General features: G+C 50.2%; 1 protein-coding gene and 2 pseudogenes across 1 annotated transcript; 1 reads left to right on the plus strand and 2 right to left on the minus strand.

Annotated features, from left to right (window-relative positions):
• Nucleotides 1-2,561: 2,561 nt before the first annotated feature.
• LOC138998985 (THO complex subunit 4 pseudogene) lies at nucleotides 2,562-3,310 on the minus strand (annotated as a pseudogene).
• Nucleotides 3,311-5,946: 2,636 nt separating this feature from the next.
• Nucleotides 5,947-6,658, minus strand: LOC138998988 (THO complex subunit 4 pseudogene; annotated as a pseudogene).
• A 14,800-nt stretch (nucleotides 6,659-21,458) lies between these two features.
• LOC138998989 (F-box only protein 31-like) lies at nucleotides 21,459-24,616 on the plus strand. The gene is made up of 4 exons (XM_070401003.1): nucleotides 21,459-21,465; nucleotides 23,094-23,504; nucleotides 23,673-24,165; nucleotides 24,358-24,616. Exons 1-4 carry the CDS (start codon nucleotides 21,459-21,461, stop codon nucleotides 24,614-24,616), a joined length of 1,170 nt encoding a protein of 389 aa, XP_070257104.1.
• Nucleotides 24,617-26,850: the final 2,234 nt, after the last annotated feature.

Consider the following 26,850-nt stretch of genomic DNA (forward strand, 5'->3'; position numbering starts at 1 on the left):
CACAGACCAAGTTCGGGCCAGGCCACATGGGCTTACCGAAGTGTCTAAAAGCATTGAAAGGCTGGATCAATGTCATTTCTAAGGAAGGTTTATTTTATTTTATTTTATTTTATTTTATTTTATTTTATTTTATTTTATTTTATTTGTGTGTGTGTGTGTGTGTGTGTGTGTGTGTGTGTGTGTTTGCGTTTTGGCAGTTTTTTTTTTTTTTTTTAACAAGATCTGTTTTTTTTTTTTTTTTAATTTTAAAGGAGGGTTGTTTTTTTGTTTGTTTGTTTGTTTGTTTTTTGGTTTGTTTTTTTAAACCAAGTCAGAAGGTCAAATCTTCAAAGTGAATGCAAGCTGCTCCTCCCAGGGGGTCCGGACTGAATGTTCAAGGGCATCTCCAGGAAGGCCTGCGGGGAGGGTGCCTCCACATTCTGGAAGGTGTTCTGGACTCTGCCAAGCAGGATGAAGTATTTTGCCGACAGCCAGAGGAACCTGAAGTGGTTCTCCTCAAACAGGGCAAAGACTCCAGGGCGGCGCCTGGTGAAGACGAAGGTAGGTAAGTTAACACTAAACACTAATGGTTTCCACGACATAGAAACACATCCTGCAGGTTCAGGGGGGAGGGTGTGTAATTCTGATCTCTCGAGCCCACGTCCACAGCTAGAAGAAACGGAACATGCTGCTCCTCCGAAGCTGCAGCCCTGGACTCCCCGACGCTGGGCTGGGCAGGGCTCTCCCACCCATGGCCCTGGCTTTCCTCAGTCCCATGTTCTTGCTGCTGCTGCTCCCGATCACCGGCTTGCTAATCTCCTGGACCACACTGGAGAGCTCTTTGAAGTTGCGGAAGATCTCGCCACCTGGCAGGTGGATGCGGTGCATGAGGTGGATCTCTAACGTAGTGCTCATGCACTGTCCCCTGCATGAACGGGGGTGACCCTGGCATACTTCCCGCCATTTTGGCTCCAGTAATTGGCAGCCGCCATTTTGTTTTTAAAATATATCTTATTGATTTTTTTACACTGTGGAAGGAAGAGAGATAGAGACTTAAAAACCTCAAAGATAGAGAAACCCCAATCATCAGCTGCCTCCTGCACACCTCCTACTGGGGATATGCCCCCCACAACCGAGGTATATGCCCTTGACTGGAATCGAACCTGGGGCCCTTTAGTCCGCAGGCCAATGCTCTGTCCGCGGAGCCAAACCAGTTAGCCGCCATTTTGAAACACCAGAGGTCAATCCCTCTCTTTTACCCTCTCCCCACCACCCCTAATCCCGAGTTTTAACTTCCCCGTTTTAATAGCACAAAATACAAGTACAAAACATTGTACAAGTGTACTTTCTACAACACAAAGGTGGATTGCTACCTTTGCGTGGTTGTGGTTGTTTTTGTTGTTGTTGTTGGTGGTGGTGGTGGTGGTGGTGGTGCTGGTGGTGCTGGTGTGTGTGTGTGTGTATGGGGGGGGGAAGGGGAGGTGTGTGCGTGTGCGTGTGGGTGTGGGTGTGCTTCTGGGGGTGGGTGTGCGCGTCTGTGTGTGTAAATCCACAATCACGCACGGACACTTCTTGATCTGAATGGTCCGTCGGCATCCATGAGCACCCTTCAGCCCCTGCCTTCTTGCAGACAGCGTGCCCCCTGCTTGTCCTTTACCGCTTCTGTCAAGTCCAGGCACCTGGCTCCAGCTGCAGGAGGGTGGCTTGCATTGGCGCTTCTCAACCAGCAGAGGGCGGGAGCAGCTCTTTGGCTCCGGCCCCGCCCTGGCCCCAGTCAACCCAATCTCTGTTATCAACAGCCAAAGACTAGGTCCGGGCCTGGCCATCTGGTCGGCGGCCCTTCCACCCCGCTCCACCCGCCTCCCTCGGTGGATGGATGGCCAGGACCCCGCCCAGAGACCAAGTTCGGGCCTGGCCATCTGGGCTTGCCAAAGCGTCAGAACGTTGAAAGGCTGGATCAACGTGTTTTCTAAGGAGGTTTTTTGTTTTGTTTTGAGGTTTGTTTTGTTTTTTTGTTTTGTTTGTTTGTGTTTTGCTTTTCTGATTTTTTTTTTTTGAGGGAAGTAGTTTTTTGGGTTTTTGTGGGGTTTTTTTGTTAGTTTGTTTGTATGTTTGCTTGTTTTCTCTACACCCATTTCTGCTTATTATGGCCAAGTTGAAAACGCCGGCTCCTCAGCACCAGCAACCAGTAAAATGTATCCCCTAAATGACTAGGTACAACACAGGTCTTTTTCAGAATTTTTTAATAAAATAAACGTTAAAGAAAAAAAGTTTACATGAGTTTTAAATCCCATTTCAAAGCAGGAGAAACAATTCCACAATTGGCAACAGGTCCCCGTCAGCCCGCCCTCGGGAAGCAGCGCGAGACGACCTCCAGACCTAGCTCCACCACGCACGCACTGACTTGGGGGTGCTTTAGCTGGTGTCCATCATCGTGTCCTAAGCGTCAAAATGGGCGTCCAACTCCTCGGTGTCCATCACCTTGTCGTAAGCGTCCAGCAGGGCGTCCAACTCCTCGGTTTTCCTCATCGGATTGTAAGCGCCCTTCTGGGCATCCAACTTTTTGCTGCCCATCAGCGAGTTTAAGCGTACAGCTGGGCGTCCAACTCCTCCGCCGAGATGTGTCGCTTTGAATGGCGGCCAGTGCGGCTGCCTATACGCAGGTTGCCTCCGCGGGCGCGGCCCTGAGTGCCGCCGCCAAAGCCTTCAGATCCTTGGTTTGTAGTCACCCAGCCTCCGTTGACACTCGGTACCGGCCTGGGCTGCGTGTCTCTCTGCGAGTTGAGGATCTGGATGTGGAGGGGACGGCCATCCAAAGGGACGCCGATGTACTGCTTCCTGGCTTCCAGGGAGTCTGCCGTGCGCTCAAAGTGCACGTGGGCTGTTCCCAGGCTGCGGTCAGAGTGGTCGTAATGGACAGCCGCCTTCTTCAGAGGCCCGACCTCTGCAAACAGCTGCTGGATGTCCACGTCGGACACTCCGAAGTCCAGGTTGGACAACAGCAGCTTCCCCCGGTTATCAGGCCTGCTCCCCTGCCAAAGGCCCTGTGGAAGCGGTCGTGTTGCCCGTCGTCAGGAAGCTGTCTCGGCCTGCTGTAGGGCGCCGGCCGGTTCCTGCCTCGGCCAAGGGCCGCCCTGTTCCTGAAATGCCCGCCGCCGCAGCTCTGGGGGGCTGGGGCTTGCGCTCCACCACCGCGGCCTCCCTGGGAGCCTGCCCAGCCTCGGTCCTGGCCTCGGTCCCTGCCCCCGCCCCCACCCCCGCCGCAGCCGCGGCCCAGGCCATGGCCTCCCCGCTGGCTCCGGTCCAGGCGAATGATGTCGTCCAGTGACATGTGGATTTTGTTGGCGATGGCGGGCCCCAAAACGGCCTCGGATCAAGCCCCTGCGGAGGCACGCCGGTCCTTCACTTCCCGCGCGGCGCCAGAGCTGTTCCTGTGCGGGCACCAGATGCTGGGGCCAGGCCCAGGTGTTCCCAAGGGTGTGGACGAATCAGTGAAGAGGAAATGACACTGAGACAGCGTTCAGTAGATCAGCAGCCCAGCACCGGGTCTTGGCGAGACCTCTCTCCTGAAAGCTCCCTTGGAGAACGAGGACGACGACCACGACCACAAACCTAGGGCTGAGAAGCTCTGGAAAGAAGGCCCTGCTTTCTTTTATAGCAAAAGAGCTGGTGGGAGGAGCCAAATCAGCCGCCCGCTCGACCAATCAGCCGCCCCCTGGACTGAAAACGTCACCGGTTGGTTGGCCATCAAGTTTAGGGGAGGAGGCCTGCATTGGGGATCCAGAACCAGGAGAGGGCGCCACTGGCTCGCCCTAGGCATTCACGGGGTTTGGGGAGTACTTGGGAGACTGGGCAGGTGCCCACGGAGGCCCGCAGGGCTCCTTCCCCACGCCTTGCGGGACGGCATCGCCGTTTTTTGTCGGTTGAAGAGGGGACAATACATACGGGCTCAGGTGGGCCCAGGACGGGCCAAAAGGAAACAAAGCCACGGAAAATCTCCTAGGCGTGCCTCACTCTGCAGATATCTTGTTAGCGGACCTTGTGCTCCCGTGTGTGTCTGTGTGTGTGTGTGTGTTTGGCGGGGAGACGCGGGGCAGGGGGGGACGCCGGGGAAGGAGGGCGGGATAGGTGTGTGGGTGTGGGTGTGGGTGTGGGTGTGGGAGTGTGTGTGCGCGCGCGCGCACGCGCGCGCGAGCATCTGTGCATGTCCAGCCGCAGTCCTGCACGGACACTCCTCGCTTTGAACGGTCCGTCGCCATCCATGAACACCCTTCGGCCCCTGCCTTCTCAAAGACAACGCCCCCTGCACGTCCTTCCCGCCTCAGGTCTAGCCACAAATGGGGAAGTCCAGTCACCTGTCTGTGCTTGCCCCACAGGAGGTTGCAGGAGGGGGGCTTGCATTGACGCTTCTCGACCAGCAGAGGGCGGGACGGGCTCCTCGGCCCCTGCGCCAGTCCACCCAAATTCTGTAATCCACAGCCAAACATTATGTCCTGGCCTGTCCATCTGGTCCACACCCGCCCACACCCACCCCCCCACCAACCACCCCCCTCCTGCAACCCTCCCCCCACCCAGCTCACTCTGTGGATGGATGGTCAGGCCCCCGCCCAGAGACCAAGTCCAGGACCTGACCACCTGGGCTTGCCAAAGCCTCAGAAATTTCAAAGGCGGGATCAACCTTTTTTTCTGAGGAGTGTTTTTTGTTGTTGTTGTTGTTGTTTTATCGGAGGGGACGACTTATTTTGTTTGTTTGTTTGTTTTTCCCACACCTTTTCGGGTGATTATGGCCAAGGTGAAAACAGCAACCGGTAAAATGAATCCCAAAAATTCTGCGGTACAAAACAGGTCTTTTTCAGAGTTATTGAATAAAATAAAAGTTAACGAAAAATCTTTCTAGGAGTTTTAAATCCTATTTCCAAACAGAAGAAACAACTCCATCATTGGCCCCTGGTCCCTGGCCATCCTCGCGCACACTGACTTGCTGGTGCTTTAGCTGGTGTCCATCATCGCATCATCATCGTCCAGCAGGGCGTCCATCTCCTCGGCATCTATCTGGCCGTCCAAGTCCTCGGTGTCCCTCATTGCGTGGTAAGTGTCCATTAGGGCGTCCAACTCCGAGGTGTCCCTCATCGCTCTGTAAGCGTCCTGCTTGGCGTCCAACTGCTTGGGGCCCCTCATCGCTTTGTAATTGTCCAGCTGGGCATCCAACTGCTCAGTGCCCCTCATCGGGCTGTCAGAGTCCTTCTGGGCGTCCAACTTTTTGGTGTCCCTCAGCGAGTTGTAAGCGTCCAACTGGGCATCCAACCCCTCGGTGTCCCTCATGGAGGTGTAAGCGTCCAGCTTAGGGTCCAACTCCTCGGTGTACCTCATGGAGCTGTAAGCGTCCTTCTGGGCCTCCAACGTTTTGGTGTCCCTCATCGCATTGTAAGAGCCCAGATGGGTGTTCATCCTTTTGGTGGCCCTCATCGAGTTGTAAGCGCCCTTTTGGGCGTCCAACTGTTGGGTGCCCCTCATCGTGCTGTAAACGTCCTGCTTGGCATCCAACTGCCTGGAGCCCCACATCGCTTTGTAATTGTCCAGCTGGGCTTCCAACAGCTCAGTGCCCCTCAACGACTTTTAGCATCCTCCTGGGCATCCAACTGCTCATTGCCCCTCATCGGGTTGTCAGCCTCCTTCTGGGAGTCCAACTTATTGGTGCCCCTCAGCGAGTTGTAAGCATCCAACTGGGAGTCGAACTCCTCGGTGTCCCTCATGGAGCTGTAAGCATCCTTCTGGGCCTCCAACATTTTGGTGTCCCTCATCGCATTGTAAGTGCCCAGCTGGGCATTCATGCTTTTGGTGGCCCTCATCGAGTTATAAGTGTCCTTTTGGGCGCCCAACTGTTGGGTGCTCCTCATCGAACTGCTTTGGGCCCATCATGGAGATGTAAGCGTCCAGCTGGGGGTCCAACTCCTCCGACGAGATGTGTCACTTTGAATGGCGGGATGTGCGCCTGCCTGGACGCCAGTTGCCTCCGCAGGCTTGATCCTGAGTGCCGCTGCCGCCGCGGAAGCCTCCAGATTCTCTGTTTGTAGTCACCCAGCCTCTGTTGACACTCGGTACCGGCCTGGGCTGCGTGTCTATCGGCGAGGTGAGGATCTGGATATGGAGGGGACGGCCATCCAAAGCGACGCCGTTGTACTGCTTCCTGGCTTCCAGGGAGTCTGCCGTGCGCTCAAAGTGCACGTGGGCTGTTCCCAGGCTGCGGCCAGAGTGGTCGTAATGGACAGCCGCCTTCTTCAGAGGCCCGACCTCTGCAAACAGCTGCTGGATGTCCACGTCGGACACTCCGAAGTCCAGGTTGGACAACAGCAGCTTCCCCTGGTCATCAGGCCTGCTTCCCTGCCAAAGGCCCTGTGGAAGCGGTCGTGTTGCCCGTTGTCGGGAAGCTGTCTCGGCCTGCTGTAGGGCACTGGCCGGTGCCTGCCTCGGCCGAGGCCTGCCCTGTTCCGAAACGGCCCGCTGCCCCAGCTCTCGGGGGATGGGACTTGCGCTCTGCCATCGCGGCCTTCCTGGGAGCCTGTCCGGCCTCGGTTCCTGTCCCCGACCCGCCTTGGCCATGGCCCCGGCCATGGCCGTCCTGCTGGCTCCGGTCCAGGCGAATGATGTCGTCCAGTGACATGTGGATTTTGTCGGCCATGGTGGGCCCCGAACCAACCTCGGATCGAGCCCGTGGGGAGGGACGCCTGTCCTTCAATTCCGGCGCGGTGCCGGGGCTATCCCAGATTTTGGGATCCAGGCCCAGGGGTTCCTAAGTGTGTGGACGAGTCAGTGAAAAAGAAATGACACTGAGACAGCGTTCAGTGGATCAGCAGCCCAGCCAGTCTCTAGCCAGGTGCTTTAGCTGCTTCTATGTCCTGGCACCGGGTCTTGGCGAGACCTCTCTCTTGAAAGCTCCTCCCTTGGAGAATGATGACGATGACCACGACCACAAGCCTAGGGCTGAGAAGCTCTGCAAAGAAGGCCCTGTTTTCTTTTATAGCCCCAGAGCTGGTGGGAGGAACCAAATCAGCCGCCCGCTCGACCAATCAGCTGCCCCCAGGACTGAAAACCTCACTGGTTCCTTGGGCTTCAAGTTTAGGGCGGAGGCTTGCATTGGTGATCCAGGACCAGTAGAGTGCGCCACTGGCCCGCTGAAGCGTTTCCCGGGGTTGGGGAGGGCTTGGAAGATGGGGCAGGTGCCCAAGAAGGCCACAGATCTCCATCTCCAGGCCTTGCAGAGTCATCGCCATTTTCTGGGTTGAAGAGGGGACAATACCTATTTAGACAAGCTCCGGTGTGCCCAGGACAATCCACAAGGAATAAAGCCACAGTAAATCTCCTAGGCATGCGTCACTCAGCAGATATCTTGTTAGCGGACCTTGTACTCCCATTTGTGTGTGTGGGGGGGGGAGGAGGACTAGGTGTGTGGGTGTGGGTGTGCGTTTGGGAGTGTGTGTGTGTGTGTGTGTGTGTGTGTGTATGCGCGCGCGCGTGTACAACCGCAGTCACGCACGGACACTTCTGGCTTTGAATGGTCCGTCGGCATCCATGAGCACCCTTCTGCTCCTGCCTTCTCGAAGACAGAGCCCCCTGCATGTCCTTCCCGCCTCGGGTCTAACCAGAACTGGGGAAGTCCAGTCACCTGGCTCTGCCTTCCCCAGAAGAGGCTGCAGGAAGGGGCGCTTGCATTGACGCTTCTTGATCAGCAGAGGGCTGGACGGGATCTTTGGCCCAGGCCAAGGTCCCAGTCAACCCAATCTCTGTAATCCACAAAAACTTTGTCCGGCTCGGGCCATCTTGTTGGCCCTCTCCACTCTTCACCCCCCAGCCTGCTCACTCTCTGGATGGATGGATGGTCAGGCACCGCCCACAGACCAAGTCCGGGCCTGGCCATCTGGGCTTGCCGAAGCCTGAGAAAGTTAAAAGGCCGGATCAAAGAGTTTTTCATAGAGGCTTTTTATTTTTATTTTTTTAAGGAGTGTTTTTTTGGTTTGTTTGTTTTTCAATCTGGCATGACGTGGAAGGTGTCATTCCAGGCCCCCAAATCCAAGAATGTGGGGGGAGGAAGCTGACCTGAATCCAGTTCCTCAAGCTGGTTTGCCTCCTCTGTTGGTGTGTGGTGACCTCTTCACACTACAAAACTGTTCACTATTTACTAGGAGCAATGTCAGAGTCATCCTTCAGCACTCCAGCCATGTGTTCGCTATGAGTCTTAAATCGTCGCTTTTTGTGTAGTGGGCAGGCTTTTTCCTTCTCTGGATAGGGGCCACTTTCTTTGGTCTGGATTCCTGCATGGAAGAAATACCCTGTCGCTTCAGATATTCTTCTGAATATCTCCGCTGCCTTCTCCAGTTTTCTCCTCACCCATTGAATCCACAGTGACACTCCTCCACAGTTTCTGAAACCCTTCGTCCACAGAAAATTGACAGCTTTTATCATTGAAGAAAAGAATTTTCTTCTTTTCTGGATGATTTACAAAGAATATCTGGTCCCCTAAAGCCTTGACAGCTTTCTGGGAATTGGGCAGTTCTTCCTCTATGTCTTCTAGAAGAATTCCTCCTAAGCCTCGCTAGTCATGCTTATCTATGAACAGAAGCAGAGCCTTCTTATCTTCTACTCAATGGAATACTACCTTGCAGTGAAAAATAAAAAGAAGAAGAAGAAGAAAGAATTCTTGCCATTTGCAAAAGCATGGGTGGAACTGGAGAGCATTATGCAAAGTGAAATTAGCCAGTCAGAGAAAAATGAATACCATGTGATCTCACTCATTTGTGGAATATAGAAAACAACATGGACTGATGAACAGGGACAGGTCCATAGACATCTGTACCACCACTCTGTGCTGGGGCCTCGGCAGCATGGCCACCACCAGGCAGTTCAGGGCTATCCCGGTATCTTTATATTTCTATCTACCTATCTACCTATCTGTCTATCTATCTATCTATCCCAAATTATGTTCATGTTCAATTTGTAACAAGGAAATTGGGGCTCCGCACAACATGAGGATCTGTATTAAAGGGTCGCAGCATTAGGACGGTTGAGACCTCTGGTCTAAGGTTTATTTCTACCTCAATTTCTGGCCCCTACCCAGCCTGGCCCAGGTCCGGGATTGTGCAGGAGGCAAACAACTGATGTGTTTCTCTAACATGGATTATGTCTCTTTTCCCCCCTCTCTCTAAATATCAAGGGGAATATATCCTCGGGTGAGGATTTAAAAAAAAATCGAACAAAGGTGGGTCACGAGGTCAGAAGGTCCAGTCTTCAAAGTGCATGCAAGCTGCTCCTCCTGGGGGGTCGGGGCTGAATGTTTGAGAGCATCTCCAGGAAGGCCTGCGGGTATGGTGCCTCCACATGCTGGAAGGTGTTCTGGACTCTGCCTAACAGGATGAAGTATTTCATCTCCAACCAGCTGAACCCAAAGTGGTTCTCATCGAACAGGATGAAGACTCCAGAGCAGCGCCTGGGGTAGGCGGAGCCATGTAAGGTATCAACGTGCATGCCATGGAAACACATCCTGCATGTTCTGGGGTAGTTCTGGTCTCCTGAGTGCACGCCTATAGGTAGAACAAACGGAACAGGCTGCTCCTCTGAAGGTGCAGCCCAGGACTCCCCGATGCTGGGCTGCGCAGGGCTCTGCCAGCCATGACCCTTGCTTTCCTCAGTTCTGTTTTCCTGCTTCTGCTGCTGCTGCTGCTGCTGCTGATGATGATGATGATGCTGCTCACAGATCTCCTGCTCCTCAGTATCCTGGACCACGCGGGAGAGCTTGTTGAAGTTGCTGAAGATCTCGCCATCTGGCAGATTGATGCGGCGCATGAGGTGGACCTCTAATGTCCAGATTAAGTCTCCCGTGAACTTTGTGACCCTGGAATCCTTCCCATGGAAGCTGAGCATGGCAATCATTAGGATGAAGCCATCAGATTTGCCTTGGAAGAGGCCTGGCCTGATGAGGTCGCCCGGGTGGCTCGGCGGGAGGTAGAGGCAGCGCTAGGTCAGGCGGTCATACAGCTGCCTGTCCTCTTGCGACATCTCCAGCCCCCCTCCTCCCCTAAGCCGTGTTGGTGAATCCTGTCGGGGGTCTCTCTGGATCCACCGGTTGCTGAACCTGTCCTTCTGAATCTGCATGTGGCGCCTGTGGGAAAAGCTGTAGAAGCCGTCCATGTACTCCACCGTGGCTGATTTCCTCTGCGTCAGGTGAACTCAAAACGAAGGCTCGAATTGCATTGGGCCATCCACATGGGTGTTAAGGCGAGTCCTGTACATCCAACTAGTAATGCATAATCCATCACCACCACTACATTCAGCAGTCTTCTATAGCCATAATCCAGCTGCCACAAATCCAAAAGGTTTCTGTATGGGAACATCTTGGCGTAGACTTCTCTATAAGACATACCACTGATCCTCTCCTGTTTCTGCAAGTTTCCAGGAACGCCAAACTCCTGGTGACAGTGCTGTCTCCAGATGCTGTCGGTGTGCAGGACATCTCGGAACATCTTGGCGTAGACTTCTCTATAAGACATACCACCTGATTCATCTGGATGTGGTAATTCTCTACCAAACTTTTATTTGAGCAGGCATGAATGGGAAATAACCCAGAATCCTAGATGTTTAAGACTGGAAGGAACTCATCTAGGCTAACTCCCTCCCTTTATAGATAGAGAAACCAAGGCTCAGGGAGAGGAGAGGACATGATGAAACCCAGATTGCACAGCTTGTCTCTGAGGTAGGAGTAGAAGCCGAGTCAGCTGCCTCCCATGCAAGGCCCATTCCTCCCCCCAGAGCCGCCAGGAGCCAGGTGTGCACCTGTAGGCAACCCTGCAGCACACCCTGGGGTGCCCCCACAGGGACACCACCTATCTGGCTTCTCCCTTTGCTTCCTCCTTGCATGTCTCTGCTGTGCTTAAAGTAACACACACAGACCTCTGGAGCTCTGAGACCCCTGTGAAAACGGGCAAGCCTGCTATTATTCTGTGAAATGGGATTATATTCTGTCTTTTCTACTGAATATCAATGAGCTGCTAGCCATCAAGGAATTCTTTTGTCTTTGAAGAAAACTTGGAGTAGGGTTCTGAGAGAGTAGTTGCATCACAATTAATTCCTACCAATGTCAAACCCAAGAATTAGATCCCAGAATTTTATAAAGAGTGGCAATGATTTTGCTCTTTCTACTTCTAAACATTTTTTAAAAATAGCATACACACTTGCATGCAATCCAAATAACCATACACTTGACACTTGGTCCTCATAGTGACTCTGGTAGGAGACAGTAGAGTAGGGGTCATTATTCCCAACTTACAGAAGAGGAGCTTGGTTCAGGGAAGCTACCTGTCTGCCTAAAGTCAAACAGGTAATAAAATGCAGTGACAAAACACTGACCTTGTCTAAGGATTTCTTCTTTCTTACTGTGCAATTTGGCTTTAGAATTTTCTGCTCAAATTTTGCACATCAACACCAAAGAGCAACCTTTTCTGTTACATTTGAGACATTTCAGACACGTGAGTCCCTTAAAAAGGATAACAGCTTGACCATTTGACTCTGGCAGCAGCCCCACAGCAGGCACTTCTCTCTGCTGGACACTAAATGACACAGGTGGGTTATGGGGGTAGGGGGTGAACTTTGGGGGTGCAGAAATGAGATAAACATTTATGATGCTTTCAATTCTTCATAATGCTCTGCATCCTTTCAAAAGCAATCTGAGGTAGTTCTTAGCTTTGACAATAATTCAATCAAAAGTAAGGCATTCATTTGTTCATTTCAAAAAATATTTACTCACTCACTAGTGCAGAGAAAAAGACTCGAAAGGCTATATCATGAGTTTAGGTGTACTGATTATTAGCATCGTATGAATGCTAAAGTATCTTATCTTTTGTACAATGAATATATATAGCATTGGAAATAAGAAAACAAACAACAATGATCTCACTTACATGTAGAATTTATAAAGAGCTGAATTCATGAAAACATGGAGCAGAATGGTGGTTGCCAGAAATTGGGCCTGGAGGAAATGGGGCGATGCTGGTCAAGAGGTACAAACTTCCAGTTGCAAGATGAGGAAGGTCTGAGGTTCTAACGTACAGCATGGTGGCCACAGTTAACAATATTAAATTGTATACCTGAAAGTTGCTAAGACAGTGAATCTTAAGTGCTCCCACTACAACAAGAAAAAAAGTAGCTATACATGTATCGACGCATCATGTGCACACATTAGACTTACACAACAGTTGCATGTCAATTACTAGTATATTTCTCAATAAAGTTGGCAGGTGGAGAGAGAGAAAAAAACAAACAATTATGATTATTTGATTTTTAAAACATTTTCTTCATTCTGAAAAAGTGGGGGAAGGGGTTACCTCTACAGGGGATTGAGAGCTCTATCACTGTGAACCAAGTAAATAGAAAATGCAAACAATACTCTAAGCCTCAGACCAGAAACTTTGCTTTGCTTCTCCACCTGACTACTCTCAGCCCCCAAGGATTTAAAACAATATGCCAGGACATCAATGTTGTACAAATATTTTTGAGGAAGAATATATATCTATATATCTATATATCTATTTATCTATATATCTATATATCTATATATCTATATATCTATATATCTATGTATCTATGTATCTATATATCTATATATCTATATATCTATATATCTATATATATATCTATATATATATATCATATTCAACATATAAAATCAAATGAAAAATTGCATAAATCCTTAAATCATTTTCAAGCTCATTGGTATCAATCTGATACCCTTACCCTCACCCCCATCCCCACCCCCTGGGGCAATTGTCAGTCTTCCTGGCTCTCAGAGACTCTTCTTTTCAAAAGTTTGGGAAGCCCTAAGGCAAAGAGTACCATCTGATCGTCACCCAGGAGCCCCCTCGCCGCTTTGAAAGAGCAGCAAACTCATTAATAATATCACTTTTATGTTAGCTTTTTTTTAAGTCAAATTTTTCTTCATCTACTCTATCTTCTAAAATTCTTTACAAAACAGGTGGCAGAAAACATCTTGCCAGAGCCACAGGAGCATCCTTGGCTCTGCTTTCCTTGTTGGTGGGGCAGGGAAAGGGAGGGGGGCAGGGGACCGGTGGAGAGAGAAGTGTCTGCCCTGGTGCCCTGGGCTCTGAGGGCTACCTCTGGGCCTCACATTTCTGCAGGACAGCAGATTGCTCTGCACAAGGTGCTAATTCAGCCATTCCATAGGTATTTACTGAGTGAAGCCTGAGAAAGGCCTCTTAGGGGACAGTGTGATCATTCACAAGCCAATGAGCAGGGCTAATGGATCAGATGTGGACAATCCATCATTCATTAGACCTCAAACCACCTCTAGGATACAGCAGCCAGGACCCTGCGGCACCCACTCAGAGCAGCTGGGCCGGATCAGGCAGGGGCTGTGGAACAGGGGTGCTGTCTGGGAGAGGCTAAGGCAGTCCTGGATCCACACCAGAATCTCTGAAACCCTTGCACCTGACTTTGAGCTAACACCTCTAAATGCTTCCAACAGTGTCTGGTGTTATGCCCAGAGTTCGGGGTCCCCAAGAATCAACCACCAGGGAGCCTCCTCTGATGCAAAAGCAGAGAGTCTTTATTCAAACTAGTTTGCTGCCTTCCCCCACACCCCGTCAGCCACATTTGTGGATGCAGCGGCAAGCGGCCAAGAGAGCCCTGATTCCCAGGAGAACAAAGGTTATATAGGGCTAGTCATTTGGGTGGGCTTAGGTAAGTGACGTGGGTTACAGAGACTGATCACTTTGGTCAGGGTCTTTCAGCAGGGTCTTACAGCACAGTGGTCAGGAAGTGACCAACACATTCTAAGGTTCGAGCCATCCCTCACTACTTCCTGATTGGTCAACAGCGATGAATAGGGAACAATTTATGATATAGCCTTGTTAGGACCTTGGCTGCATTCCTTAGCTTCATTGGTCCACTCAGGCTGTGGTTGGGGGAGTTAGGACATTTCTGGCATTCCTCTGGTCACTCCCTGGGGGGGTGTCAGGCTGAAGATCCAGCTCTACAAGTATGGGGATAGTCAGTTCTGCTTTGTTCTTTCACTGGCACCTACTGAGAACTCAATCATCTGTTTTGTTGGTACTATTCCAGCTTGCCCTTCCTCAAGGAGCATCAAAACAGTGGAAAGAACACAGGTGTTAGATTCAGAAAGACCGGATTTGAGTCCCAGCTATGCCACTTACTAGCCATGTGACTAAGGGACGTGATTATTCCTAGTCTCGGTTTCACATTTGTAAAATGGGGTCAAGGGCAGTATCCCATCCTCATGTGAGGCTTTGAGAGAATTAAGGACACATTTTATGCAAAGAGAAGTGTCTGGCCCATAAGTGCTCCATAACAGAAAGTCAGTACTGCTACTGGTTTGCTTCACCCCTTCCCCACCCCTCTTGAAGGGTCCTGGAATCTGAATTCACATGGAAGTCACAGTAAAGCAGAAAAACTACAGGGGTGAGGGAATGAGGGGAGTGTGGGGGAGGGGGACGGGGAGATAGGGAAGGGAAGGCTGATGAACTTCCAGCAAAGTCCCCAGTTCCTTTCAGCCACCTTCCTCTGGCTGCTCCATCCAACTGACAGCTGGGGCCACTATTCCCTAGTTGGGGAGGCTGCCAAGACAGGGACAGGAAGCTGAACAGCGGTTTGAATCCATCCAATCTTCCTGTGTTTGTCTCTCTGTCTGAACCCCACTGGGCTTCCTCTGCACGTCCCTGCCAGGCTGAGGGGATCAGGAGGCTGACAGTATGACTCACAGCTGTTCTTATCTGGGCTTCCATCCTTACCCAGAGCCCAAAGGCCTGGAGGGAGGCCGCTGGTCACCACCCAACATTCAATGAAAATGAGGACTTTTCACTAACCAGGGAATTTATAAAGGGAAGAGGGAGAAAAGGGAAGTGGGGGTTGGCAGGGTGGGTGCAGAGAGAAGCCCACTTCCTACACGCTGCAGGAGCCCATGACTTAGCGCCAGAGCAGTTGGTTTTCCACTTTAGAAAATGACAGCTAGCACTCCTGTCTTTTATAACTCACCGTGGGACAGGTCTGCGTGTAGAAAGAGAATTCCAAAAACAAATCTGCTTATTTTCCAAGTACAAATCATCAGCCGCAAATCCCCTTCCCAACACCCCACCAGTGTGGCCAGTGGTCCTAGCACGCTGCCTAAGTCACCTGAGCAATCTGGGGCCGTCCCTCTGTAGCCAGGTCCCGCCAGCAGCCAGCCCCGACCCGGGCTCAGGCCTCAAAATCCCCAGGAAACCCCAGCGCCCAGCGGAGCCCCCGCCGACCCAAGCACCTTGGCTTCCTGGAGCCTCTGGCCCCTGGGCAGCGGAGCTGGCCCTTAAGTAGGTGGGGAATTGACCAAGGAAGCTTGCCGGCTGCCAAAATGCAGTTCACGTGTTAGAATTCATAAGACTAAAAAGCACCATTCAACCCCAACGCCTTCATTGAACCGAGAAGGAAACAGACCCGGAGAAGGAGCGAAAGTGGCCCAAGGTAACACAGCGAGTAGGCAAAAAAGTTCAGACTAGCACCCGGGAGGGCTCCGAGTGGCAGCTGGACAGGGAGCGCATCCCGCCGCCTTCAGAATCCTCTAACCCGCGGCCGAAGCCAGGTGTGTAACCCTCAACCCTGGTTACCTTCTGCCAATCGGGGAGCAGGAGCCTCCTCTTCCCTGAGGGGCGCTGGCGGCTCTGCCTGGCTTGCCAGGCCAGAGGGGCTTCCAGGTGTAGCCCTGCAGCTGTCAGCTCAGGGCTGAGTGCTGGGCCCTCCCACGGGCGCTGGCACTGGCAGGGGCGGTGGGCAGTGCTGGGGCTCCCAGGAGCACCCGCCAATGGAGCAGATCCTGCTCCCTCAGCCCTAGCCTCCCAAGGGTCCCAGCTCCCTTCCTGCCATTTGCCCACCTTTTCCAGCCTCTTATTAGTTTGCTGTTCCTTCTAAGCCCTCAGGGTCCTCCTGCCCAGCCTTCTCCAGGGCACATGAACCCCGAAAAAGCTTTTTTTTTTTTTTTCTGCGCAGAGTGCAGCGCTGTTATGTTGTGACCACTGTGCGTTAAGGGACTTGGAGCAGGAGAGCGGGAGCACTCCACTCATTTGGGGTCAGCCACCCAGCAGGGACAACTGCGCTGAGTGGTGTGGAGCCTGGTGACCCCAACAAGATGGGCACCAGTTTGCTCATGAGTAAATAGGTAACAAATAACTCCAAGGTTGTTGAGAGGATTCAATGAGGTGATGCTTTACGTTTCTAATAAACACCGGGATCAATAGTGAGGGCAGTTGTAGGGCCAGAGCCCCCCAAGGGGTGGGCAGTGAGGACTGGCAGGATGCTGGAAGGTGCTGGATGGTGTGAGGCATACCTATAAACGCAATGTGATATTATAGCCAACTTGAAAAAATTACTGATGATGTGGCAGACCAGGCAAACTTCTGAAATTGGTGAACCTTAAGGCCTTCTCCCATCTTCCCAGTTGGTGCTGTCTATCCAACTAAAGGTGGCCCAGGTCAGCATTGGATTTTTCCAAAGATCTTCCTTCTCCCAGACTTACAAATGTGGCAACCCAAGGGCCTCTTTCAGTGCTGGGGGCAGGACTGCTAACCTGCTTAGGAATCCATGCACTGTGTTAACATGGGTACTCTAGCTTTCACCCAAACTTGTGGAGTCTGCTGTGTCTCCGTGCAGGGTGAGCACTCAGCATGCAGAAGGGGATCAAGCCGCTTTTCTTGCCTTTGGTGAGACAAATTTGCAAATAATTTCTACTTAGGGTAATAACTGCTTTGAAACTACAAAGTGTTTAATAGTCACACTGGACGAATAGGACAAGAAAAGCTTAATTAAGGTGTGGCCAAGGTAAGTCTTGGGGGGTGGGGGCTATAACTTAGGTGGGATGGAAGCAGGAGAGAGCAGTGGGTGCAGGCAGGCAGGGAAGGCATGGAAAGATGCCTGTCATATATAGTGGCTGTGTGACAGGCAGGCAGAGATGAAGCTAAGGTGATCCATACAGACGGGGTGGTGTGCCTGCAGGAAGCAGCTGTATCCTGTTGGTGATGGCTGCTGGTGAGAGATTTTAAGCAGAGGGGTAGCATGGCCTCATTTTCTTTGGTATCTCACTTTCAGTGTTGATAGCACCTTCCTTTGTTATCTCCTGTGCTATACCAGCACGGCCAAGGGTGATCCCGAGTGGGGTGGGGTGAAAGGACTGAGAAAAGACAGTTAAGAGAATGATAGCTGGATCTCAGTGGGACGCTGCCTCCCTGGTGAGGAGACAACGACCATGCCCACAAGCCCAGTCTTTATTTTATATCAGATGCCACGAGGTAAAGTAGGGGCGTGATCAAGCTGTTTACAGCATACTCCTGAGTTTCAACCATACTCAACTATATGCACATGAACTCTAGCACAAGGCACATGGGGCCACGTGTTCGCACTATAGGTTCAATATTACAACCACAGCTGTTGGCTATGATTGTGCTGGGAGGGCCCTGCCCTCCAGCTGGGACTTGCACGTGGCAATGAGAGGACCCTGTCCTTTCATTAGTCTGAGGCTTGAACCTGGCCAAAACATTGTAGCCGCACCCCATATATCCTTTACTTTTGTTTTTAAACACGCCCATTTACACTATCCAAAAAACTCTAAACAAATTATTCAGCATCATCAAAACATCAAAACAAACCCCTGGCTGTTAACAAAACCATAAACAGCAATGTTAACAAGAGAACAAAATTCTGGCTACTAACAAAGCAATCACAATGAAAATCAAACTACAAACATGTTAACGTTTTCAGGATATCTTACTCAAAGTCCTTAGATTTAGCTCCACAAGATTTTACGGAAAACTGACAGTTCAACAATGCTAACATAGCTTCCACTTGCTTTTCTAACATCTGCTTGGTCTCAGTTGCCATCTTGTTCAGCTGACTCCATGCTGGTATCTCTGTCACTAGCGTAGTAAGATGATGCTGATGCAAAGATGTCCTTGATGCAAAACCAGTCCCCTGGTCAGGCTGTTTGGACGGTTGACCTCGACACTTAGTCTGCACCAGTACCAGTCAAATCATCCCTGTCCACACAGGTGGAAGTCTGGTCCCTTCTAAGCCTCTTTCTTTATCAGGCTGCATGGAAAGGAGCAACCCTCAGTCCTGCAGAGCTGGAGACTTCCCACTCTGAGTCTGGCGTCTCACACAGACTCAAAGTCCCAGGGAGCTATCAGTTCACACATGCAAAGATAACCAAAGCCTAGAAACAATGCAGCTGCTGCAAGAGCTTGCAATCTAATTCTAAAACAAATTTACTTCCTTAAACAGCATCAACCACAGCCATCTTCTGCTTTACAGTAGCTTAAACAAAACCTAGGAGATTTCCACTTTATTTTGTATTTTCTAATTATTTTCTTGCCGCTTATTTTCTACCACTTATTTCTCTATTTCTACTTTCTTTCTATTGTTACTTTATTTCTACCACTTTTTTTTTACTTATTTCTCTACCTCTAACTATGAACTACAGTGGGGCCTTGACTTACCAGTGTCCCAACTAACGAGTTTTTTGAGATTCCAGCTGTCTCTCGCAGTTTTTTTGCTTTGAGTTGACAGAGTAATTTGAGTTAACGAGCACCTTAACGAGCTTGGTCTCTGAAAGAATCAAACTTATAAGTCAAGGCCCCACTTATAGGTCGGCTTGGCTGCCCCTGCCTAAACCTTCCTGCGTTGCAACCCTCCGCTGGTTTCTACATTCCTACAACTTATTTCCTACTCTCTATTTCTATGGCTTATTTTCAACTGCTTACTTTTCTATTGATAGCATCATTTGTACAGCTTATTTTTTAAACCAATAAATATAGCAAAACCAAACTTAGTCCTCAGTTTTGGCTGCACAAGATTTTATAGAAGACTGGCAGCTAACCAATGCTAACATAGCCATAAACATGGCTGAAGGAGTAGCTTCCACTCCTCATTTTTCTGCTATTTGCTGGGCTTCAGTTTTAGCTTCTTCAACTGACCCCATGTTGGCACCTCAGCCGCTAGTGTAGCCTTTGTTTTCTTTTTCTTCCTCATTGCTGTCATCGGGGCAACTCTCAGTCCCTTGAGCGGAGGGACAAGGAGCTTCTCTGAGTCCATTGTGGTGCCGCACGTACCATTCTGGCACCCAAATTGGCTGCACTGCTCCTTCTGGAAAGACACAAACACAACCTCTTCCCCACATCATTACTGGATCTGGTCCGAACCATCGTCCAGTTTGTCAGTCTTTCCACCGGGCTAACCCAGAGGAGGCTATTGTGCTGGAGGCCTGATTCCTTTCAGCTGCTGTACGACCCTCTGCATCACAATTCAAAAAGTTTAAGACATATAGAGCATGACTGAGTTTATTTTGAGGTGACACGTAACATCCGTCTCCCCCCCCCCTTTATTTTTAGTAATTGCATTTTAAAAGTAGGATTGGCTCTTTCCACTACTGCTTGCCCTTGAGGGTCATAAGTAATACCAGTTTTGTGACAAATTTGATACTGTTGACAAAACTGCTGAAAAGTGGAACGAGCGTATGTGGGTCCATTGTCTGTTTTCAGCTCTAAGGGAGAACCTAGCACCGCAAAGGAGCCTAAGCAATGATTGATTACATGCTTGGCGCTTTCTCCTGTTTGGGGAGTCGCAAAAATAAAGTGAGATCAGGTACCTATGGTAACATGTGCCCATCTCTGCTTACCAAATTCTGGAGCATGGGTGACATCCATTTGCCAGATTTGATTAGGCTAAGACTCCTAGGATTAACCCCTAATAATTGTACAGGGCAATGAATTATACACTGATCACACTGCTTAACAATTAGATGAGTTTGCTCCCGAGAAATACGGAATTGTTTACACAGGGCAGCATTTTGATGATGCAAAGCATGGGAGGGCTGTGCAAGAGAAAATGGCGTCTTCTCCGGCACCACAGCAAGGAGGTGATCAATAGCCTCATAGCCATAGCTAACGGACCAGGGAGACCTGAATGAGACCGAATATGGCCAATAAAGCAGGGAAATTGTCGTTCTCTAGTGACTTTTTGAAGGCTGAAAAATAAATTAAAAAGTCCCTCTGAATTAGTATGCCCTATAGTAGCTGTCTCTATAATTTTGGCCATACTTACCACGTAGGCACTATCACTATACCAGTTGATAGGCTCTGTAGCAAAATCTATCAAAGCATAGACAACGGCTTGTATTTCTACCCATTGTGCTGAAGTAGAAGGGGTTTGACAGACCTTGGCACCTCTGTTGCAGTAATATCCAGCTTTTCCAGAACTAGATCCATCTGTAAAAATGGTTAATGCTTGAGGTATAGGTTGTGATTTTATTATCATTGGGAAGATGAAGATAGTAACTGAAAGAAATTGTAAAATTTTATTTGCTGGATAGTGGCTATCAATCTGTCCACAGTAATTAGCAACTGAAATTGCCAACTTGTTGACCGTTGCCAGAGCCAGTCTTGCTGTATGGCTCAGGGTCTCAGCCCACCAACTGGCCCAATCCAAGACGGCCTCGAGCAATCAACTGCAACACTGAATCATGAAAGGGAGTGAATACCTTAGTTGGAGAATGAGCCAGGTGTAGCCATTCAATGACTCTAGCATCTTGCCAAATAACCCCAGTGGATGTATGTATAGTGGGAAAAATTAAAACTTGTAAAGGAAGGGAGTAATCAATTCTAGTAAGCTGTGCCGAATTTAGGGCACCCTCGACTTTATGTAGGGCTGTCCTGGCTTCCGCTGTCAAAAAGCGTGGGGCTGTCGGAGATGGATCGCCCCTGAGTACATGAAATAAAGGGCTTATGTCAGCTGTAGTTGGTTTTAAAACAGATCGAACCCAATTAATGTCTCCTAATAATTTTTGGAAGTCATTTAAGTAAAGTGTCAGTCCGAATTTGAGTTTTCTGAGGTTTTATTTTTTGTCCTTCAGTAATGCTACCAAGATAAGAAAAAGGAAATGTTCTTTGAACCTTTTCAGGTGCTATGCATAATCCAGCACAGCACAAGGAATCCTGCAAATCTATATAAATGGTATTTAAGAGCATCTCATGTTTATGAGCTAAGAGAATATCTCCATCTAATGAATAATATAAGCCTCAGGATATTTTTCCCTTATAGGATGTATGGCAGCAGCCACAAAATCCTGACATAAGGTAGGTCTATTAGCATGCCTTGAGTCAATATTTTCCACTGATACCTTTTCATGGGTCCATTGAAATTTATTGTAGGGACACTAAATGCAAATCTTTTGCTATCCTCAGAGTGGAGAGGAATAGAAAAAAAACCAAAAACAGTCTTTAGATCTAATACCAATAAATGATATTGCAATGGGATACCTGTGGGGGATATTAACCCCGATTGAAGGGATCCCATCACCTCCATGGTCTTATTAACTGCCCTCAGGTGTTGCAATAGTCTCCATTCACCAGACTTCTTCTTTATCACAAATATGGGTGTGTTCCATGGACTGTGAGTGGGTTCAATATGCCCTGCCTCAAGTTGTACTTGAACCAATTCATGTGCAGCTTTTAATTTTTCTCCTAATAGGGGCCATTGATCAAGCCAGATAGGGGTATCTGTAAGCCAGGTAATTTTAGCTGCTGTACGCTGGATCAGAGAAATGATCAAGGCCCCTGTTGAAAATCCTGGTAACCCAATTCATGCCTCTCCCTTTTAACAGACATTGGGATAAACAAAAGCCTTTCTTGCTTCTTTCCCTGCCTCTTTTGGGGGTGAAATTCTTGACCAGAAGTAGAAATAGAACTAGGACTTGTTTTTAAAACTTCCATTTGTTCTAAGATCTCTCGACCCCATATATTGACAGGTAAATATTGCAATACATGAGGTTTAAAATAACCTGTATTTCCATCTGGATCTTCCCATGGAAGGAGTTGAGCACTCTAGAGGTTGAGTAATATGCTCTACTCCGTGCAATTCAGAAGCTGCGGGATTTAAGGGCCAAGCCTGAGGCCAGTGTCTAAAGGCAATGACTGATACATCAGCTCCGGTGTCTATAACCCCTTTAAAAGGCTTCCTATTAATTTTAGTTCTAATTCAGGCCAATCTTGCTTAACTATTCTTGCCCAGTATACAGCGTCATTGGATCCAAACCCCACTGCACCACGGGGTCGACCGGTTAAAGGCCGCCCTTCTACATAATACAGCAGAAGGAAAATTTGTGCCATTTTTGTTTCTGGTAATACCTGAATTACAGTATTGATTGTTTGTGCTATTACTTTAATTTCTTCAGTATAGTCCTGGTCTGTTACCCCAGGGAGAACTTGAAATCCTTTTAATGTTAAACTGCTTCTCCCTAAAATTAGTCCCATCTTGCCTGCAAGAAGAGGACCATGCACTCCCGTAGTAATGGCCTGAGGCCCCATTTCAGGTTTTAGTACACATCTGGAGGTAGGATAGAGGTCCATTCCTGCGATTCCCAGGGTAATAAGGTAAAGGTCTCCGATGGCTGGCTTTGGGACCAAGCCGCCTGGAAAGGCTGAAGTGGTGTCAAAGATATGACCCCTATTGTTGGGTGGGGCTGGGGCTGGCCCCTCTTGAAATTTCCTTGCCTATAGGGTATTGAATTATCATTAACATCAGTCCATGAGTAACATTCATTTACCCAATGCTTTCCTCTCCTGCATCTTGGACATAGTCCAGGCTGCCTATTTCCACTCTCCATAGCCTTCTGACCTTGCATTCATGGTTTTTTTTTTACTGCATTTCTATGAATTGTGTTCCCCAACCCCCTCCCATAGCCATATCCCTGGAGGCATCTCCCTACAGAAAGCAGATTAGTGACTGCCTGGGGCTAGGGCTGGAGGACAGGGAGGGGGCACTGGAAAAGGGAGGCAACAGTTAATGGGTATGAGTTTAAAGTCCTATAATTGACTCCTTTCTGAGGGGGAGTGGCCGGGCCGTGGAGGGCGTGGCTGGAATCTAGGGTGGACCTAGCCAGCTTAAAACTCTGCTGAGGCTTAGTGGCTCAGGCTATGATGGCTGTTAAGCCTGGAGGCATGGAGGAATGCGCTTGCCTCTGCAGCTTGGGCTCTTCCCGGGGATTTCCTTGTGATCAGGAGTGCCAGGGCCCAGCTAAGATTCAGAGGCCAAGGGCAAGCACTGTCTTCAGGAGTGCCAGGGCACAGCTGAGACTGCAGCCGCCAAGGGCAAGCGCTTTCAGCAGGAGTGCCAGGACCCAGCTGAGAAGGCAGAGGCTGATGGCAAGCTGGCCCCGGCAGAGAAGCACCTCGAGGTGGCCGCGGCCGCGCCCTTCTGTGCAGGGAGTGGAGGAATGGCGAGCCCCATGCCGCCCCCGCACTGCTTGCTGCAGGACCTGCCTGTGGAGATGCTGGTGAACATCTTCGCCTCGCTCCCTGGCACCGACCTGGCCAGCCTGGCCCAGGCCTGCACCAAATTCTGCCACATCCTGTGCACTGACAGCATCTGGAGACAGCGCTGCTGGGAGGAGTATGGCGTTCGTGAAAACTCGCAGAACCCAGCGATGATCGGTATGTCTTATTGAGAGGTCTACGCCAAGATCTTCCCATACAGACACATGTTGGGATTGTGGCAGCTAGATCATTGCTATAGAACACTGCTGAGTGTAGTGGTGGATGGCTTATGCATTGCTGCTTGGACATGCAGGCCTTCCTTTAACACCCATGTGAATGACCCAGTGCAGTTTGAGCCCTGCTTTAGAATTCTCCTGATGGAGAGGAAATCAGCCTCGATGGAGTCCTACATGGACAACCCCTACAGCTTTTTCCACAAACGCCACCTGCAGATTCAAAAGGACAGATTCAGCATCCAGTGTGTCAAGAGAGACCACCAAAAGGATTCACCATCGCGGCTTAGGGGAGAATGGGGGCGAGTGCTGTTGGTGGAGGACTTTCTGCTTTATAACCGCCTGACCTACTGCCGAGTCTACCTCCCGCCGAGCCACGCGGAAGACCTCATTAGGCCAGGCCGATTCCAATGCGTATACTATCACGACAGCCTAGAGATTGTCATGCTCAGCTTCCATGGGAAGTATGCCAGTGTCATCAACATCACGGGACAGGCCATGAACACTAAGTTAGAGATCCACCTCATGTGCCGCATCCACCAGCCAGATGGCGAGATCTTCCGCAACTTCAATGAGCTCTTCCGCGTGGTCCAGGAGTTTGACGAGTAGGTGATCCGGGAGCAGCAGCAGGAGCAGCAAGAAGACGGGACGGAGGAAAGTCAGGGCCATGGCTGGCAGAGCCCTGCCCAGCCCAGCGTCTGGGAGTCCAGGGCTGCAGCTTCGGAGGAGCAGCCTGTTTCGTTTGTTCTGCCTGAGGGCGTGGGCTCAAGGGACCAGAATTACCCCTGAACCTGCAGGATGTGTTACTATGGCGTGGAAGCTACTAATGTTACCTCACCTACGTTCGTCTGTGCCACATGCTGCCGTGGAGTCTTCATCTTGTTTGATGAGAACCACTTCGGGTTCATCTGGCTGGAGGCAAAATACTCCATCCTGTTCGGCAGAGTCCAGAACAACTTCCAGAATGTGGAGGCACCATCCCAGCAGGTCTTCCTGGAGATGCTGTTGCACATGAAGTCCGGGCCCCCTGGGAGGAACAGCTTGCATGCACTTTGAAGATTTGACCTTCTGACCTCGTTAAAAAAAACCAAAAACCCTCCTTTTAAAATAAAATAAAATAAAACTCCTAAAAAATAAAAAATACCTCCTTTAATTAAAAACTTCGTTTCAAAAATAAACTCATTTAAAAAATTCAAAAACTCCTTTAAAAAAACCCTCCTTAAAAACAAACAAACAAACAAAAAATCAACTCCTTACAAATGACATTGATCCAGCCTTTCAAGGTGCAGATGATTCGCAAGCCCATGTGATCCGGCCCGGACTTGGTATCTGGGCAGGGGCCTGAGCATCCATCCAGAGAGGGAGGTGGGTGGGGGTTCGACCACAGGACCCAGCTCAAGACGGGCCGAAGAGCCTGTCCGGCCCTTTGCTGGTCGAGAAGCGCCACTGCAAGCCACTCTCCTGCAGCCACCTCTGGGGAAGGCAGAGCCGGGAGCCTGCACTTGACCCGACCGGGGAAGGACAAGCAGGGGCCGCGCTGTCTACGAGAAGGCAGGGGCTGAAGGGTGCTCATGGATGCCCACGGGCCATTCAAATCAAGAAGTGTCCACGCATGATTGCGGATGTACACACACAAACATGCACACCGAAAACCACACCCACACCCACACCCACACCCACACCTACTCACCAAACCCCCCTCCCCCACCTCCAAAACACACACACACACACACACACACACACACACGGGAGCACAAGTTCCGCTATCAAGATTTGTAATGAGTGACCCACGTCTAGAAGATTTACTGTGGCTTTTTTCCTTGTGGCTTGTCCCGGGCCCACCCGAGCCTGTCTAAATATGTATTGTCGCCTCTTCAACCCAGAAAACAGTGATGCCGCCCCGGGAGGCGTGGAGATGGAGCCCTGCGGGCCTCCTTGGGCACCTGCCCCATCTGCCAAATCCTCCCCAAGCTCAGGAATCACTTCGGCGGGCCAGCGGCACCCTCTACTGGTCCTGGAGCGCCAATGCAAGCCTCCTCCCCACCCCACACCCGCACCCCCTTGGGTAACCTCCTCTGGGGAAGGCAGAGCCTGTGTCTGGACCAAAGAGCCCTTCCCGCCCTGTGCTGGCCGAGAAGCGCCAATGCAAGCCACCCTCCTGCAGCCAGAGCCAGGTGCCTGGACTTGACCTGAGGGGGAAGGACAAGCAAGGGGCTCGCTAATATACAAAACCATACACATTTTATACACATCAACTTCAGCCTCTGCCTCCCATGACCTCCAAGGCCAGCTTCATTCAGTGTGTCTGCGTCTCTGGTCTACCCCCGTCCGCCACCCACCCCCACACACACCCCACCCGCTCCTGGCCCATTCCCTTCGAGGAATGACTGCCAGGCACAGCCACGTTCAGCAGAACCTTTCCTTTCGGTCCTTTGGGTGAATGCCACCTGAAGGGGCGTGCCCTGTGGGGCCTAACTTGGGGCATGTGCGCCCCCACCTGAAACTTGATGCCCAACCGCTGATGCTTTCAGTCCTGGGGGCGGCTGATTGGTGGAGCGGGCGGGCGGCTGATTTGGCTCCTCCCACAACGCTCCAGGGCTATAAAGGAAAGCAGGGTCTACTCTGCCCAGCTTCTCAGTCCTAGGCTTTTAGTCTCGGTCGTCGACCGTGTTCACCAAGGAAGCTTTCAGGGGAGAGATCTCGCCAAGACCCGGTCCAGAATATCTTGAACACATGGTACTAAAATTAGCAAAGGAATCACCACCTCCTTCTGAAGACATAAAAACGGGTGAGGGTGAAGATGAGGAAGATGATGATGCTGTACCGAAAGGAAATGAAGGCCCTGGTGCTCACCGAGACAAACTTGTGACAGGGGAAATATAGAGATATTTGCCAACAAATTGGGTGAACAATGGGACATTCTGGCTCCTTCTACATCATCCCATATATAAAAGCAGAAGAAAAAACAAAAACAAACAAAAAAAATCCCACAGAAACAAAAAAAGCGTACAAAAACAAAAAACTCTCCTAAAAAAAAATCCCCCCCCAAAAACCAAAATAATAATAATAATAACAATAATAAACCAATAAAACAAACAAACAGAAAAACCCCACAGGAAATCCTCCTTAGAAATGACATTCATCCAGCTTTTCAACGGGCAGAGGATTCTGCAAGCCCATGTGGCCTAGCTCGGACATGGTCTCTGAGCCGGGCCTGACAATCCATCCTGAGAGGGAGTGGGGGTATGGCTGGGCCGGGGGGGGGGGGGGGGGGGGGGGGGGGGGGAGGC

This window comes from Myotis yumanensis, unplaced genomic scaffold (assembly GCF_028538775.1).
Source record: "Myotis yumanensis isolate MYYU_CA2020_CCGP unplaced genomic scaffold, mMyoYum1.0.hap1 SCAF_21, whole genome shotgun sequence".
Taxonomy (NCBI): domain Eukaryota; kingdom Metazoa; phylum Chordata; class Mammalia; order Chiroptera; family Vespertilionidae; genus Myotis; species Myotis yumanensis.

What these genes read in the sequence shown, in the direction of transcription:
- LOC138998989 (XM_070401003.1), top strand. An exon ending in GCAGAACCCAGCGATGATCG is followed by an intron (nt 23,505 to 23,672) that starts GTATGTCTTATT and finishes TGAATGACCCAG; the next exon opens with TGCAGTTTGAGCCCTGCTTT. An exon ending in GTGGTCCAGGAGTTTGACGA is followed by an intron (nt 24,166 to 24,357) that starts GTAGGTGATCCG and finishes CTGAACCTGCAG; the next exon opens with GATGTGTTACTATGGCGTGG.